We start from the raw sequence: 16,345 nt of genomic DNA on the forward strand, positions 1-16,345 counted from the left end.
AATAACACAACACTACTAACTATAATATCAACAGCACAGAGAACAGTACAGTACAGTACATCTGAATATTAATCCATGTAATAATAATAATAATAAAAAAACACTAATACAACAGTACAGAGAACAGTACAGTACAGTACACATGACTACAGTACAGTACAAAGACTTACAGTACAGTACAGTACAGTACAGTATACTGTTCCTGCGCCTTGCCATGCTCGCTTTCATACGCACATACACAAAACCAAACAGGGCCACTCAGCCAGCTTGGCAACTTTGCGCTTTCCAAGCAAATGCATAAATGAAAACATCATGGGTTGCCATTGCCTTCTTCCCATTTGCGACGCATCGCGTTAGGATGAGCGGGCCGAAGGCCCGCGAAATTCTAGTATATATACATATTAGAAGACATCTAGAATAAATCCATATACACATATATATATACTAACACCATATAAATATAATATATCATTAGAAATAATCATATATATATTTATAATCCAAAATAACACTCATAACTCATAACATTCATAATTAATCATAACACACACGACCATAGTCGTGACAGCCCTCACATTTGAATGCAGTACATCCTGCACATAATTGTACATTCATTAAAACCCTGAACAATGACTGGGGAGAGACTGAGTCTGGGAGATATGGGTTTTTGCTCTGAGTCTATTATAACGATGCAGAAGAAAATATTTAAAAAGAAGGGGAAAAGGTTATATCCATGGACAATCAAAATATGTTTTAGACTTGTTGATGGTGTCATCACAATGTATGTTGACATGGCACACCGACTATCTAGAAAATAAAAACGGCACTTAATTTCAGAAAGGTTGCAGACCCACCTGCCTTACACACTGGAAGCATAACAAATAAACCAATCCTAAAACGAATCGCATAATATTTCACGTGTTGACCTTTCGTCCTCTTACGTTTCCTTCACTCGCTGTCCTTTCTCTTCTCTCTCTGTCTCTGTCTCTGTCTCTGTCTCTGTCTCTCTCTCTCTCTCTCTCTCTCTCTCTCTCTCTCTCTCTCTCTCTCTCTCTCTCTCTCTCTCTCTCTCTCAGGTTGAGGCGGAGCTGGAGTCGGTAAAGAAGCAGCAGGCCTCTGTTGCTGATGGCACCTCTGTAGTGTCCAAAGAGGAAGTCAACTCACTCAGGTAGAGGGCACCGCACGCACGCACGCACGCACACACACTGTCAGATAGCAGAGATTGATGCCCACAGCTAAGCTTGGTTATGTTACCCCACCCAGACCTGACATCCTATCCGGTGGATCTATTGTCAGCCTGTACCGTCAACACAGAGGACAGTCATCATTTAACATGATGGCTGCGTGTGTACTTGTATTACTATACTTGCGAGGGTCTCAATGTCCTCACAGTTATAGCAAAGTTTGAGAAACTACTACTACAAATGCAAATAGGGGATGCAGGCCCCACCCTGTTATATACCCGTTGTCAGAGTACCTGACGTTATAACAGTCTCACAGCACGTCACAACGCGTTGTGAGCGTGTAGATCTGCCACTTTTGACGAATTCCCAGCATTCTCCTAAAAATTGATCATCCTTACAACTTAAGTATTGTAACACATTGTGTGCGTGTGTGTGCGCTTGTGCGCTTGTCCAGGTTGAAGATTGAAGACTTGGAGTCGGAGCGGCAGCGCTTGGAGGAACAGAACAACATCCTGGAGATGCGTCTGGAGAGAAACAACCTGCAGGTGCGTTTTTCTTTTCTCTTTTTGCCGAGATGTCGGCCCCGCCTGTTCTCCCCCGTGATGGATTGACTCGCCCTGGGCACAAAGGAACCAATTTAATAACCCGAGAGGCACCCCGACCCGAACCCCGACGGCAGATTGATTCAGACCGCCCGTCCGTCAGACAAATCTGACAGCTTGTCAAGCACAATTGGACCCAGGTGTGACTCAAGCGGGAGTCTGTTGGGAAAAGTTATGGGAGCCGTGGCTTATTAACCTCCTCCTCTCATTGGCTGAGGGGATTAGTCACGACTGATTTCAGTATGGTAATTTTTTATAAGATTAAGGATTTTTAGAATGGGTCTTAACTAGCAATATAATGCATCATATTCCATCATATTGCTGCACGCTCGCACGCACCCAGAATCACTCTCTGACACACTCAATCTAGTGGCATGTACATACAGTACACACACCAGGATGTCCTTGAGGGGGGGGGGGTTCTAAATGTGTTAATTTTGATATCCGACAAACCGGAAGTATGCATGAAATACATCTTTGATGAAATATGGAGTCTGTAGCATGCTTGAAAATGGAGCTATGGCTGTTTAAACCTCAGCCAATAGGAACACAGAGGGGACGGAGCATCAGCAAATATGCTCATCAGCAAATGCCCATCCATATTTGCCGTCTAAGGGCACCCACCAAGTTTGGGGACTTTCGGCTGCTGGGAGCTGGAGTTATGGCTGTTTAGTGGCTCCCAGGCGCACCATGGCATGGTGGCTATTCTGATGGCATATATTGGGTTACAACTCGGACAGCGCTGAGTCGGCGCATGCAAACTTCGCAACGTTCGACATGACAACTCTTTAGCTCACTCGGCGGCTCTCAAGTTAGCTTGAGACGGCGCGTTTCCGTCACAGTCTACTAGCGGAGTGCTCCCTGAGCCACTGATGTCACTCACTGGTGAAAGTATTGGGAGGAAAAGATGTCCTTGGCACGGAAAAGTTTGAGAACTACTGATTTAGACAAGTCTTCTCGTCTGGGGGTCCATGGCACAACATATTTTCAGATGGTGTCAAATTTGATCAGTTTAAGAAACAATTCTTCACACATCCACACCAACCATTTAATCCTGCCCACTTTCATCTGGCAAACTTGCTCAGCCAACTGAATTATACCTGATCCCATTTCTCTCTTCTTAAATTGGCTGTGTTGAGCATATGTGTGTGCGTGCAAGTTGTTTTTTTATTTTTATTTATTTTCCGCCTGAAGAACATTTCTGTGTGCGTTTCAATCTGCAGTCCGTGCTCGCTGCCAACTTCCCTGTTCCGCCCTGGCCTCCCCGCTGTGCCCAAACCTCGCCCACCAAGAAGAAACTTTAATGAAGTGTGTGTGCGTTCCATTTAACACGTGACCCGGGTGGTGTAAAAGAATCTGTGGGTTTTCAAGCGTGAACGGCACTCTTTAGGCAATTGGCAATTTAGAGAGTGTGTGTGTGTGTGTGTGTGTGTGTGTGTGTGTGTGTGTGTGTGTGTGTGTGTGTGTGTGTGTGTGTGTGTGTGTGTGTGTGTGTGTGTGTGTGTGTGTGTGTGTGTGTGTGTGTGTGTGTGTGTGTGTGTGTGTGTGTGTGTGTGTGTGTGTGTGTGGAATCAAGGTTGAGCAGTGAGTGGATCAGGGCAGCTCTTAAAGAGTCGATTTTTGAGTCCTCCGTGGTCCAGCACACACGGACAGACTCTTCTACATCTCACAGAATGTAGCCTCTTTTAGTTTCAAAAGAAGAAGAAAAAAATGAAAGGCCTGGGCGAACGACCCAGGAAATGACACATAGGAGTGGGAGTGAACCTTGTATTTCCCTAGCCCAGGGTTCCCCAATAGGCGGCCCACGGGCTATTTGCACAGGCTATTTGCGGCCCACAAGACGCCCCCTTGTGGCCCTTGGAAGAATTTTGCAAAAAAAACAAAATAAAACATTTTTTTTCTTTTTTTCCTAATGAAAGTTACAGGTATGGTGTGTGCGATATGAAGTGTGAGATTACCATAATGACAGTAATCCTTAATCATATTCAAGGGATTTTGGCACTCAGAGTGTACAAATGGAGAGTGTACAAATGGACCATAACAGGTCCATAATTTGGTTCCATTTGTACTCTCTCAGAGTTAAGTTGACAATGATTGTACGATATATAAATAAATAAATAAAAGTTATAATACATTGAGGTCCCAGATATAAATGTCATTAAATGGGGTTCAGTAGCCTATGCATGTCAAACTGGGCATGCTTTATTATGAGAATCACTGTTAGAGCCCTGTCATATTTTTTCAAATGGGGTCTTGCCCTGAAAATTAATTCATTTTACACTCTCAAGAGTTAAAGATCTATAAGGGTCCATTTGGTTACCAACTCTCCATCATTTAGCTGAGGACCACCTGGAACCCCCTCAAGAACCACTGTTCTACATCTATCTAAGCTTAATTAATTAATGAAAACATAAAAAACCCAATTTTTCACGTACAGCCCCCAGGCTGGTACCCTAGTCAAAATATGGCCCTTGAGGAAAATTAATTGGGGAACCCTGCCCTAGCCAATAGCAGTGCAGAGGTGTGTCACTCCAAATTTGGTGATGCCGTGTTCTCCACTGTGTTCTACCGGGGAGGGGAGGGTAAAGTATAGCAACTTGTATTATTTTCAGAGCAGCTGCATAGCGTCAGGCAGCATAGCTTGCTGAATGAGAGCGAGATGATGTTGTGTTGCCTCAGGTTTCGCTTTTGAACTTGAGCTTTTTAATGTTTCTTTTTTCCCTAATGAAGTGAATGTCCCTGCTGTGTGACCCACCGCATACCCGGCAGATTAAACAAAAGATGAAAGCGATGACTGTACCATTTCCTCCGCTCCGGTGGACTGGTCTTTTTTGCTCCATTAGCCACTCCGACCCTATACTGGGGGGCCAGCATGCTATATCATCTACACTATAGATGATAGAATGCATGATATAGCCGAAGACCACCCACCAAGTTTCGAGCCTGTAGATTCTACAGGCTCGAAACTTGACGGGTTGTCTTCGGCTATTTACACAATATTGTATTTTGATATTAAAGATTTGTGCAAATCTTTAAAAGCGAACATTTTTAACACATCTTTGTCTCTGGGGGTCCCTGGCACATACTTTTCAGATGAGGGTCTTTGGCCAAATACATTGGCCAATGGTTTGAGAACCACTGCTCTTTGATCTGTGTAAGTCATGCCTTCCGTATTCTGCTCTCAGCTCTCACAATAGGCCAAGTTCACATCCCGTAAAAATGCTAATTAACACCTTCAATTTGGGGAAATGGAAACAAATCTGCTCTGTTAGTCTCTGCCTTTGCTCAATGCCCATGTGTAATTTCACATCGATTTGGCCAACTCATTGAGGAGAAAATCGCATTGCAGACAGAATTTTCTCCATTATAGTAGGGTAATACTGTTTTCATTTTATTTATTTTTCCTTTTCTTTAAGTTAAATGCAGAGGTTTTCAGGGCTGTTTTTTTAGTGTTTCAAAGTATTTGTCACAGAATAAAATGCATAGATAGGCCTGTATTACATCAGCATATAATCACAATTCTTGGAGATAATCACACTACTTACTTTTGCATAATCCTCCATCATTTCCAATCTTATTCCCTTTATCATATATTGACAACTTGACATACAACAGCTGTGGGTGCGGCTTCAGTTCAGGTGGATCACCACCCACCTGAAAACCAGGCATACTTAAGCAATTCAATATTATTTATTTGTCTTTTCAGCCCTGTGCACATTTTTTTTTTACAAAGCCTAAAAGCCAAACAGAAATGTATTTTTTATTCATAATGTTCAACCACAGAAAGGCAATTCAATCACTAATCACAATTATTTGAGCCACAATTAACCGTGAAGTTATTTATTTCTGTCACGTTTTGGGGCGTCAGTTGGGTCTTCTCCTATGCACCTGTTGTTTGCTATGATGTCATGTGTGTGCCAAGAGGCTTTTCTTTTCAAAGTATTATTCGTCACCTAAAGTTTGTGCAGTCTAACTTCCGAAAGTCGGCACCACGCCACCAACCTCGACCGTGCCAGCAGGGCATTTGAGAAAAGGCTCGCTTTGTGTGCGTGCTTTCAGAGCCAATCAAATGCTATTCTGCGCCATCCATCTCTGAACCCCCCCACACACACACACACACACACACACACACACACACACACACACACACACACACACACACACCTACCTACATGGCTTTCCATCAGCCCCCATGCCATTTAGCCCTTCATTGACTCGGGTGCTCTTGTGTTCTTTCTGGCGATAAATTATATTCATAGCCTGGCAAAGAGAAAAAGAAAGCGCCTCGTGGGCTTTGATGACTGCTAGATCACTGTTTCTGAACACATAGACTTCGGTGGCAAATGGACCTTTAACGGGTCTGTAACTCAGAGTGTGCAGTGTAGTACAAATGGCGGTGGTTCTCGAAGTGGGGTCCATGGTCCCCCGGGCTCCTTAGGGAGGGTTCCAGGGGGTCCCCAGCAAAAGTAGTTATAGTATCACAATCATTTTTTACCACTTTAACCAGTGATACGTCCTCGGATCACATTACTTTTTTGTTTTGGTTTGGTTTTGTTTAGTTTTTGTCTTTTTCGTCTCATGCAATGGAACTCACTTTACTTTTTGATGGAGTTTTTGGTTTTGTCTTTGCACAATGGAAAGCAGCCCACGCACATCAAGATAATAACAGTCGATTTCACAGTGTTGTCACTGTCATGCCACGGCCTGCCCGGGCGGAGATAATAGTCTTTTCTTTTTGCAAGTGGTTGCATCAACGGCATCTATTTTAGTCGTGGTAATAATGTCAGGTGGTCTGTACCGATCTGAAACGTGTTGGGTGAGGAGCTGATTGACAGCTCAGCCAGCCTGTCTTGTTTTTATGTAATCTCTTTAAAAAGTACTGCATTACGACGAGACAAAAAGCAAAAAAGCTTGTTTCCATCGTGGTCCATTTTAAACATTCAGCACAATCAGCACTCAATCAACAGTGCAAATAACAACTATCAATAGTTTTATACTGTATATGTTGATATTGTATATTTTATATTGCTAAGGAGCTTGCACACTTGCTCTTATCTTGATCATAGTATAGCATTGATTGTTTGATTGATTTAATAGTTTTTAGTCAAATGTAAAAAAATAAAAAATAAAAACAGCAACAGAGTACAGTCAAACATTTCATCATCCTTGCGGTCTTGTTTCCATTTAGGCCCTATGCAATCAATTCATAGACATGACCTGAAGAGTAACGGCAAAATTCAATATCATCACAGGAACAAAATGTACTGTGCTGATTAAGTTTAAAATGAGTACGGTAATACACTGTCTGGATGTCATCTTGAATGAGATTAAAAACGGAGTAGTTCTGTAATCAAAATCTGCTGTGTTTGGTGGAACGTGCAGCAGCTATGGGAATCAAACAGTTGATTGAAATCAAGATTGATTTGTATTCATGCAGGCCTCGACACGTCATCACTCACATCACATTTTCGTTCAAAGGAAGTCATTCAAATTAGATTTTTATGGACTTTATGGATACACAAATGAAAATGTCCCATTGTTTTGGCATCTATTGTTAGGTATGCCCATATGATGACCACGGATATGCTCTAAACGTGTGAAAAACGTATTTTTCCATTTCACAACATCTTTAAGTCTCTCGCCCTGTCTTGTTGTGTGTATGTCTCTCTCTCTGTGACTTGACCTGCATCCTGCACTCTCTCTCACTGGGTCTTTAAATGGACCTCCGCTCTGAGGTTTTAGATGTTATTGTTGACCCATGAATAAGAGATATGTGGCCTCAGGCTCTTAGAATGGCACTCCACCTCCTTGTACTGAAATAAACAGGGCGTTGCTGAGTGGCCCTACACACACATAAAACAAGTGCACGCACACACACACACTTTGTATTACTATACTTTTGAGGACGTCAACATTTTATGAATGCCAATTTCCGTTTTTTGTTTTGCCATTTTGCCATTTTGTGAGCTGAAAATTAGCCCACAAAGGGGAAAAAAAGCTCGCAGTACAACATGTTTTGAGCTTATAGATCATCTATTTTTTGGTCCATGACATTGGCACGCTAAGTATAAATCATATTTAACTCTTGTTTGTGGCTCAGGAGGTAGATCAGGTCGTCCAATGATCTGTAGGTCGGTGGTTCGAATCCCAGCTCCTCCTGTCTACATGTCGAAGTGTTCTTGGGCAAGACACTGAACCATACATTGCCTCCAATGAGTCAGTCGTTGTGAGCTTGCCACCATTGGTGTGTGAATGTGGGAAGTGACACCTCCCAATGTTTTGAGCACTTGGAAAAGCGCTATAAAATGCAATTCATTATAACTCTAATTCCAACCTCGCTGAATATTAAACATATTTCTAAAAATCACACTCGTGTGAAGTGGGGATATTATGGTAATTCCGACGGAGCTTTAGTCCGACATGCGGGAACAACGGTTGGACTAGCGATAGAACATGCACTGCTCCCGTGCTTGCGGTTATGGTTAGGTTAGGGTTTGAGGTAGGTTGTCGGTCTTATGACTCGGACCAATAATAGTGTCGGAACTATAAAGCCTGTACCCGTGAAGTGAGGGGCGCTCTTAATTATTTTCTTGCCATCTACGCTTATAAACGTAGCTAGGCTATTGGGACCTATCTATGCCAGCTACGCTTATAAGCGTAGACAGCCGTTTAATCCATATATGCCGTCTGTTTACCTTTTAGCATTGCTCCGGGTTTCTAAATCCAGCTCCGTTGAGCCTCCATTATAACCCGATTTTCAAAGCACCGTATCTCCAAAGGTTAGAGAGCTGTCCATGGTGAGCTGGCGCGCACCCGATGATCATAAATCATTTGTGATTTTGTATCGCATCTCTGATACAATGTAGCTGGTTGTTCTGCTAGCTAAAGGCTGTGGGGCTGTGTTGTGTGGTGTCGTTCCACTTCCGGAAGTCCCCACCTTCCTGTTTAACCCGGAAGGACAACAAGCTCCATAGAGTTGGCCTGGACGGGCGGCCCCTGGGGCAGTACAACCATGCTAACACTAGAGGCAGCAAAGGAGTTAATCATCATACATCATAATCTGTGCTCAGGCAATGAAGTCATCACATTCCGTGCTACGGACACACACACACACGTGCATAGGAGGGGCTAGTGGGAAAGAATATGTTTTCCTCCCGTATTTCCGTTTGTCCAGCACCTGGGCTAGCGTGGATGTGCATGTTCTATCGCCTTTGTTAGGAGGGGCTAGAACCCCTTGAACATCTTTGTGAACCATGAAACAACCATGTGTGAGGACCAGGGAAATGGACAATGTGGGCCTTCAATTGTGTTCTTTCTTCTTTGGAAACTGTTGATTAAAATGCCCCTGAGCACCAACGGTCCAAACGCCCCCTGAAGTGAAATTCTAAATCCTCTGCCACATGTATTTTAGCTTGGCCTAATTATGAGGGAGAGAGGGTCAGGGAGAGAAAGAGAGAGAGACAGACAGACAGACAGACAGACAGACAGAATGAGAGAGAGAGAGGGAGACAGACGGAGAGACAGAGACAGGCACAGAAAGAGAGTCAGACAGAGATTTTCTTTTTTTACATTGACACAGCTGCTGACTGCTTTTCCTGTGGATGTGAAGAGAGAAAAGTTTACACGAGGCATGCATAGAGTTTACCTTGCTCATTTGCATATCTCCTCCCCCACGTTATCAGTACTTGACACCAGGCAGTACTCGCAACGCTGAATAATAGGCCCATATGGTGCTCAAGATGGGAGGGAAACGAGGAAGGAATGAACATACAGGTATTTCAGGCCTGTGCTTTGTGCCAAAAGTATTCAAAAGTTTCCAAACATCTTTTTTTAAATATTTTTCAGAAATGTTGAAAAAGAGCAGAGCTTGTATATCTGCTGTTCTTGAATAGACAACATTTAAATGGATAAAGTGGTTAACCTATTCGGCACCAATTGAGCCTTTTGACACCTTCTGGTCCGAAGTCCCAGCGTGCCTTTTCACGCCTTTTTTAATATCAATTGATTACGGTTCACAACTGTGTCCTGTACATGCTATAACACGAAAAAAGAAAATTCCACTGGCTTATGCTGTCTATGTGAATGCCGTTTTTAGAATTCTAATATCTCTGAGTCTTCTTTTTGGACCAAAAACAAGCTTGATTTGCGGCTCATTTCTCTAAACGATATGATCATTGGTTACACAACGTATGTTTTGCGTCAATTAAATGAAAATTGCGGGACATGTTACATAGCAGATTTTCACTTCCTGACTCAGTTTCCAGTAAAAACCTGTTTCAACTTAAGACGCTCTAACATTGAAGTCACCCGCTTGCAAGCTGTAAGTTATTTTTCGCCCACTAGATGGCAATGATGGCGGTAAATTAGTTAAAGTGATGCTGTAGTAACTACTTTGGCTGGGGGCCCCCTGGAACCCACTCAAGGACACCTGGGCGTGTGCGTGTGCGTGCGTGCGTGTGTGTGTGAGTGAGTGAGTGAGTGTGTGTGTGTGTGTGTGTGTGTGTGTGTGTGTGTGTGTGTGTGTGTGAGTGTGTGTGTGTGTTGATAAACAAGGCTGTGTGCATGCATGCATGTGTGTTATCGTCCAGTTCCAAATGGCCTTCCCGTTAAAAATACTGTACACATCGAATCGGAGAAAGCTTACTCTGTTCCTTCTGAATTATACAGGGCTTTATTTCTGAAAACATAGTGGCTGGCTTTATCCACATGGACCCTAGCCTCTCTATTCTAGGACCAACATTGGGTGAAAATGGCTCATGAGTTTTGTGTACAGCATGTCTTCAGCCAAGATATATCTCTCTGCTGTCGGGAAGAAACCACCTAACCTATCTTATATTTTGAAAACAAAGCAATAATCAAAGTTGGTGTTGGTGTTGTTTTATATTGTCATTTTCTTCCATGAGAGGGGGAGAGGTGGTGGAGTTAGCTTTTTAGCAGACAATTTGAGGGTCAAATGGAGTGTTAAGAGGTTTTGTCTGAAGCGTTGTTTGCTACTTTTCATTGGTTCAATTTCAATTTTTGTTTTTACCAACACAGAGACATAAAGGGTGTTTAATAGCACTGATGTATGCAAAAAAAAAAAAATCATTACCCTGAACAATGGAGTTAGGTGGTTTCCCTCCCGACAGCAGCGAAGTGAAAACAGGAGAGGGCCTAGCAAAGATCCATGGGGGACTATAGGGTTTAAGTGGTTAACCTGCCCCAACCCAACCACCCCATACTGTGGATTTTGCTACACAGAGAAAGGGCAATTATCCACTTAACACATTGATTGCCAGGTGTTAATTAATTAATTATTCCACCACTGCCACCATTGTTGTGTTTGTGTGTTTTTGCCTTATTTTGTCAACCCACCGGACCCGCAATGTGTCCAGGATATGTAAACAAAGGCTGTCTGGAGGGACAGACGATCGCCTTTTTTATCACCCGGAAAGTACATTTTGTAAACCAGTTCTTTAGTTATGGGCCGTTGAATATAGCTTGTTTTGACCACAATCTGGGAAAAATAAATATTGTATATATGTCGTATATCTGCTACTTTTGATTAGCCAACGCTAACATTTTAAATTACACAGATGCTTTACCTGAAAATGTATCAAAACCAATATCTCAGATCTTCTATTTTCAGTACATATAATTATATTATAGCGTTTGCTTTGTTCCTATTTCCTGCTATTATTATTTATAAATTATCTATTCTATTTTAATCCTGAAAAGTAACAATTTTGTACGTGAGGTTTCCACCCGACAGAGCCGACATTCTTCCCACCACGCCCCCAATCCCTGTGCCTGTAGTTTATCTGGCAAACGTCGCTCGGGGGGGCGAATGCAATCTAATTTTGCCAGTAATCAAGAGCTGTGTGTGTGTGTGTGTGTGTGTGTGTGTGTGTGTGTGTGTGTGTGTGTGTGTGTGTGTGTGTGTGTGTGTGTGTGTGTGTGTGTGTGTGTGTGTGTGTGTGTGTGTGTGTGTGTGTGTGTGTGTGTGTGTGTGTGTGTGTGTGTGATATTGACGTTAAGATGGACGCCCTCATTTACTCGGACGCTACAGAATGCTGTAGGGGATAGAGAGCGAACAGCAGAGGGAAGAAATCATTCCATGACAAACTTCCATGACAAAGTTCCGCAGCGTTGCTTTTCACAGAGCGCTAGTCCTCAGTCTGCAACCGTTACCGGGTTCTCTGTCTCTGCAAAATTCATAAAGTCTCTCTCTCGCTCTCTGTGTCACCCTGGCATGTGTACAGTATGTATGTTGGCGAACAAGCGTTTTCATAAATGGCCGATGAACACAGCTTGTAGATTGTCTTTTTCTTGATTTTCTTTTTACACAAAACATGCCAAGAACGCAAAGTCTTGTTTTTAGCCCAAAACGAGAAATCTCGTTTTTGATTAATGTAATTTAATCCAGTAATTAAAAATAATATTTATTTTTTATTATTTTACTCATGTTAGACACATGTTAGACAGCCTACATCCGAATTGTTTGTGCACGTGGCCGTGCACGCGCTTATTAGTCGTTTCTCTGCTCAAAATGGGACAAACTAGGATGTTTAGAAGCTTATAAAACTTGAATCCAAGATCACGCTGATAATTAGACTCCTCCCGCGATCCGTCCCTGTTGTGTGTTGAGCCTATAGCCCCCAAGCTATTCATTTCAATAGAAGTTGCTCAGTGGCGTTTTGAAGCACCCGGAAGACTGCCGGAAGTACCATTATAACTCAATGGCTCGAGTGAGCGGAAGTAGGTCTGGGATGACGCACGTTACGCACATGACGTCACTGAACGTCCGTCCACCTCCATGAACGTACTGCAGTTCCACTTTTCGCCAGTAGGTAGTGGCCGCTTCAACGTTGGATAGCCTTACTGGGGGCTTGGTTGAGCCCCTGACTACAGGGCAGGATTGCACCACTTCCTGGTGGGCCAAGGGGGTCTTCTTCTTTGGTTTTTTGCGCATTTCACTGGCATTGGCCGGCACCGTACCGTCTCTAGTGGTGGCATGGAATCGGTTAAGAAATCGAAAAGGGCTTAAAGCTGCAATCCGTAACTTGAATGCCTGCTCTTCATAAAGAGCTGGCTGAATAGCAGCAGTACCCATGTTCTATGGCAGTGGTTTTCAACCCTTTTCATATCAAGGCCCATTATGTATTCAGCATTTGAGCCACGGGCCACCATTTGATGGCATTTAGCCTCTCAGACCCAAAACGTTGTCGTTGGGTGAGATTTTGTCCACAATTCCATGCTGTATAACAATTCTTCTACATTCTCCAATTGTGTAGACTTCTTGTGAATTAAGTTATGTATGTAATGTAATGTAAGTTTAACAATAATTTAACTCCTGAGAGCTTAAAATGAAACCAAATGGACCCGTACGGGTCCACACTCAAGAGTTAAAGATCTATAATGGTCCACTTGGTTATGAACCCGCCATCATTTAACTGGGGACCACTGGTTGAAAACCACTGTTCTATAGAATTGAGTATGAATTTATTTATTATTGATTTTACTTTTCTCTGTGTGTCTCGGCTGATAACCACCTCCGGCTTTTTTGTGTTTCTATAATTTGACAGATAAAATACGACAGTGGTTCCAGGGTGTCGCTAGCAAAAGACCCTATCTTTGTCTCCACCAGCTGAAGGCATGGGGAGAGTATGTTTGGCAGTCCGTCCGTCCGTGTCCGTCCGTCCACAGCTATTCTCTGGCACGTTAACCCGGTTGATGCCAAACTTTGCACAGCCTGGCCTGGTGGAGACCTGTGTCCCGAGGGGCACTTTTTCTAGTTTTTGAGTGGTGCAAACCACTCCAACAACCAGCTTTGTCTGTATGTTTGTGTACCTGTGTACGTGTCCGTGTACCTGTGTACGTGTCCGTGCACAGGTGAGCATGGTTACCATGGTCACTGACATTACATCAGACCACAGCTGATCAGGCTATATAAGACCTTGCACCACTCAGTTCACACAGGTGTGATTTTTCTTCTACGTTTGGCCTCGGCCCGGTACCTGGCGTTTAGTTAGTGGATGTGTGAGCTCTATTGTATTTTTCTGGTTTGTATACATTTTGACCCCTTTATGCATATACTTTATAAGTTGGCTAGTATTTTTTTTTAAAGAAGTTTAAAGCATTTTGTCTTCTGGGGGTCCCTGGCACTAAAACAGATTGACTGCGGCCAAGTATATATCAATTAGGGGTCATTGGCCTGAAACAGTTTGACAACCACTGATGTATGATATGGTCATCTATGCTTTTTTGGTCAATAAACACCTCAGTCAATCAATGGCTACCGTGGCTTCAATCCATTCAGGTAGATGGATGCTGTAGTGCTATCCTCCAGGTTGTTAAAATGACACCAGTGCATTGCCGTACTGCTATGCTGCATTTCTAATGGGGTGGCGGTGTTGTCTTGTGCACACACAGCTTGTTGAAGATGTTTCATTAAAATGTTATTAGTACGACGACACACATTGTAAGTCATGTTTAAACAACACAACAGCCTTTTAATTCAAATGTTGAATATGTTAATATATCACACTATAATGTGCTAACGTCGATGTCCCCCCCACCCCCTCTGGGGGTAAAGCAGTATTATTTATTAATGTTAATTGAAGAATACCAGTGCTGTTGTGCGTCATAAGGTACAGTACCTTAGCCACGTTCCAACCCTAAAAACGTCAATAATCCATGCCCCACGGGGGGGATCTGGGCTGGCACGCTTGTAATGAAATTCATCTTATTAAAATAGATTTAATTAATTTTTCAGATCCTTGTCCTAGAATCGCGTGTGTGACACTATGGGATTCAGACTTACACGTTAGAAACAGGATATTATATAACCTTTGTATTATTTTGTATTCTGTCTCCATATTACATTTTGTCGTGTGGAAACCTCATTATGTCCAAAACTGTTGATGCTTTACTGAATTAAAAAATGTAAATGGCAAAAGTATAGCTGACCTACAAGCTTTGCATAGTGTTTTGAGCTTGCAGATCTGCTACTTTGGATGCTTTTGTGTGACACTGTAGTATGACCAAGTAAATGGTGCATTTATATAGCGCCTTTATCCACGGTGCTTTACATAGTTTGTGCATTACATTCACCCATTCACACACACATTCATACACCAATGGCGGCGGAAACCATGCAAAGCACCAACCAGCACATCAGGAGCAATTAGGGGTTCAAATTGCTCAAGGACACTTCGACACTAACTCTGGGGGACTGGCAACTAAGTAGGGCGGTCATTTATGAAAAACAAACAAACAAAAACCAAACGGGTAGTATATGGAGATAAAAGGTTTCTACCCGACAGCAGATTTATTAACTGCGAAAATAGTATGCAGCCTTTAGGGCCTTTAAAACGTGAAGCGATTTAACACGCATGTAGTTAATTTCCAATAATGAGACCTGCGTTTTTGCGCGGAGCAGTCGCAGTGCGACAACGCAAGCGTATTAACATGAGCGCGGTCCCGTGAATTTGTGTGCTCGTTTCGTGCACACGCCCGCGACTCGACCTGGATTCTGTTTAGCTTTTTTGTACGCTTGCGTTGTCGCGCCCCTCTTGAGTAGACCTGTAGCAGACCTCTCGTTGATTCAGGCAACAACGTGTGCGTTCCTCGCTTCCCATTTTGCAAGGCCCCATAAAGGCATAGTTCACCCAGAACAATAAAGACTATTGAAGATTTTCGAGTTTTGTTTTATTTTTGTCCTAAGCCAATAATTTGATGACCAGCAGAGACTCAATGGAGACCTTTTGAGTCTCCTACCAGAGACTCTACCGGTCATCAAATTATTGGCCTGGAGGAATGTTTTTTTTATTATTATTATTTTTTATCTCCATGAATTCAAGGCTTCACGGTGTCAGTAATCAATAGGAAAAAGAAAAGTAATTTTGTGGGTGAACTATCTTTTTAACTACTGACTCAAACCCTATATGGTTTATTAGAGTCCCTCTGGGCTCTATAATAGTGTCTTTTCGGTTAATGTGGAGAAAGCTTTTGCAGCTTTAATTCCTCCCTCCCAAATAAAGTACAAGGTTTACAGTGCAACAATACTGGAGTGTAAAGGTGTTCACACACTGGTGCGTTTTTCTTTTAATTTTCCAGACGAATATCGGAGCAAATTTTGGAGGACATAAAATTAAAAATCACCCTCACTTTTTGTCAATCACGTTTGCACACTGCTGCCTAATATTTAGTCCGTATAAAGATTTGTCGGACTGGGGTTGATTTTTATCAGGTTTCCGCAGTTGTCTAGTGGGGTGTAGGGTGTCTTGTCATAGCCGCCTACTTTCGGATCCACAAAATGCAAAAAAAACAAACACAAATCTCTCTCTCTCTCAGGGAGATTACGATCCCGTCAAGACCCGGGTCCTCCACTTCAGGATGAACCCCACCAGCGTTGCCAAGCAACAGCGGCAGCAGGAAGTGGAGGCCCTCCAGGAGGAAGTGACACGCCTGCGGGAGCACCTGCGCTCTCTGCAGGAGGGCGGGGCCGCGCAACGCGTGCCAGACGACGACGACAACGCAGCGCACAGCGGCGCCAGCCTCAGTCTGCCTCCGTCACAG

The 16,345-nt window shown here is 43.1% G+C and overlaps 1 protein-coding gene across 2 annotated transcripts in view; it reads left to right on the plus strand.

Annotated features, from left to right (window-relative positions):
- Window positions 1-16,345, plus strand: part of mad1l1 (mitotic arrest deficient 1 like 1) — a 121,075-nt gene that overhangs the window by 45,375 nt on the left and 59,355 nt on the right. For both annotated transcript variants that reach the window (XM_079499401.1, XM_079499402.1), the window contains exons 14-16: window positions 1,077-1,168; window positions 1,639-1,729; window positions 16,121-16,345. The exon at window positions 16,121-16,345 is cut by the window's right edge and continues 10 nt beyond it. In XM_079499401.1, the coding sequence (XP_079355527.1) occupies window positions 1,077-1,168; window positions 1,639-1,729; window positions 16,121-16,345 (408 nt within the window). The remainder of the gene's footprint in view (window positions 1-1,076; window positions 1,169-1,638; window positions 1,730-16,120) is intronic.

Source organism: Electrona antarctica (genome assembly GCF_951216825.1).
Source record: "Electrona antarctica genome assembly, chromosome: 4".
Classification (NCBI taxonomy): domain Eukaryota; kingdom Metazoa; phylum Chordata; class Actinopteri; order Myctophiformes; family Myctophidae; genus Electrona; species Electrona antarctica.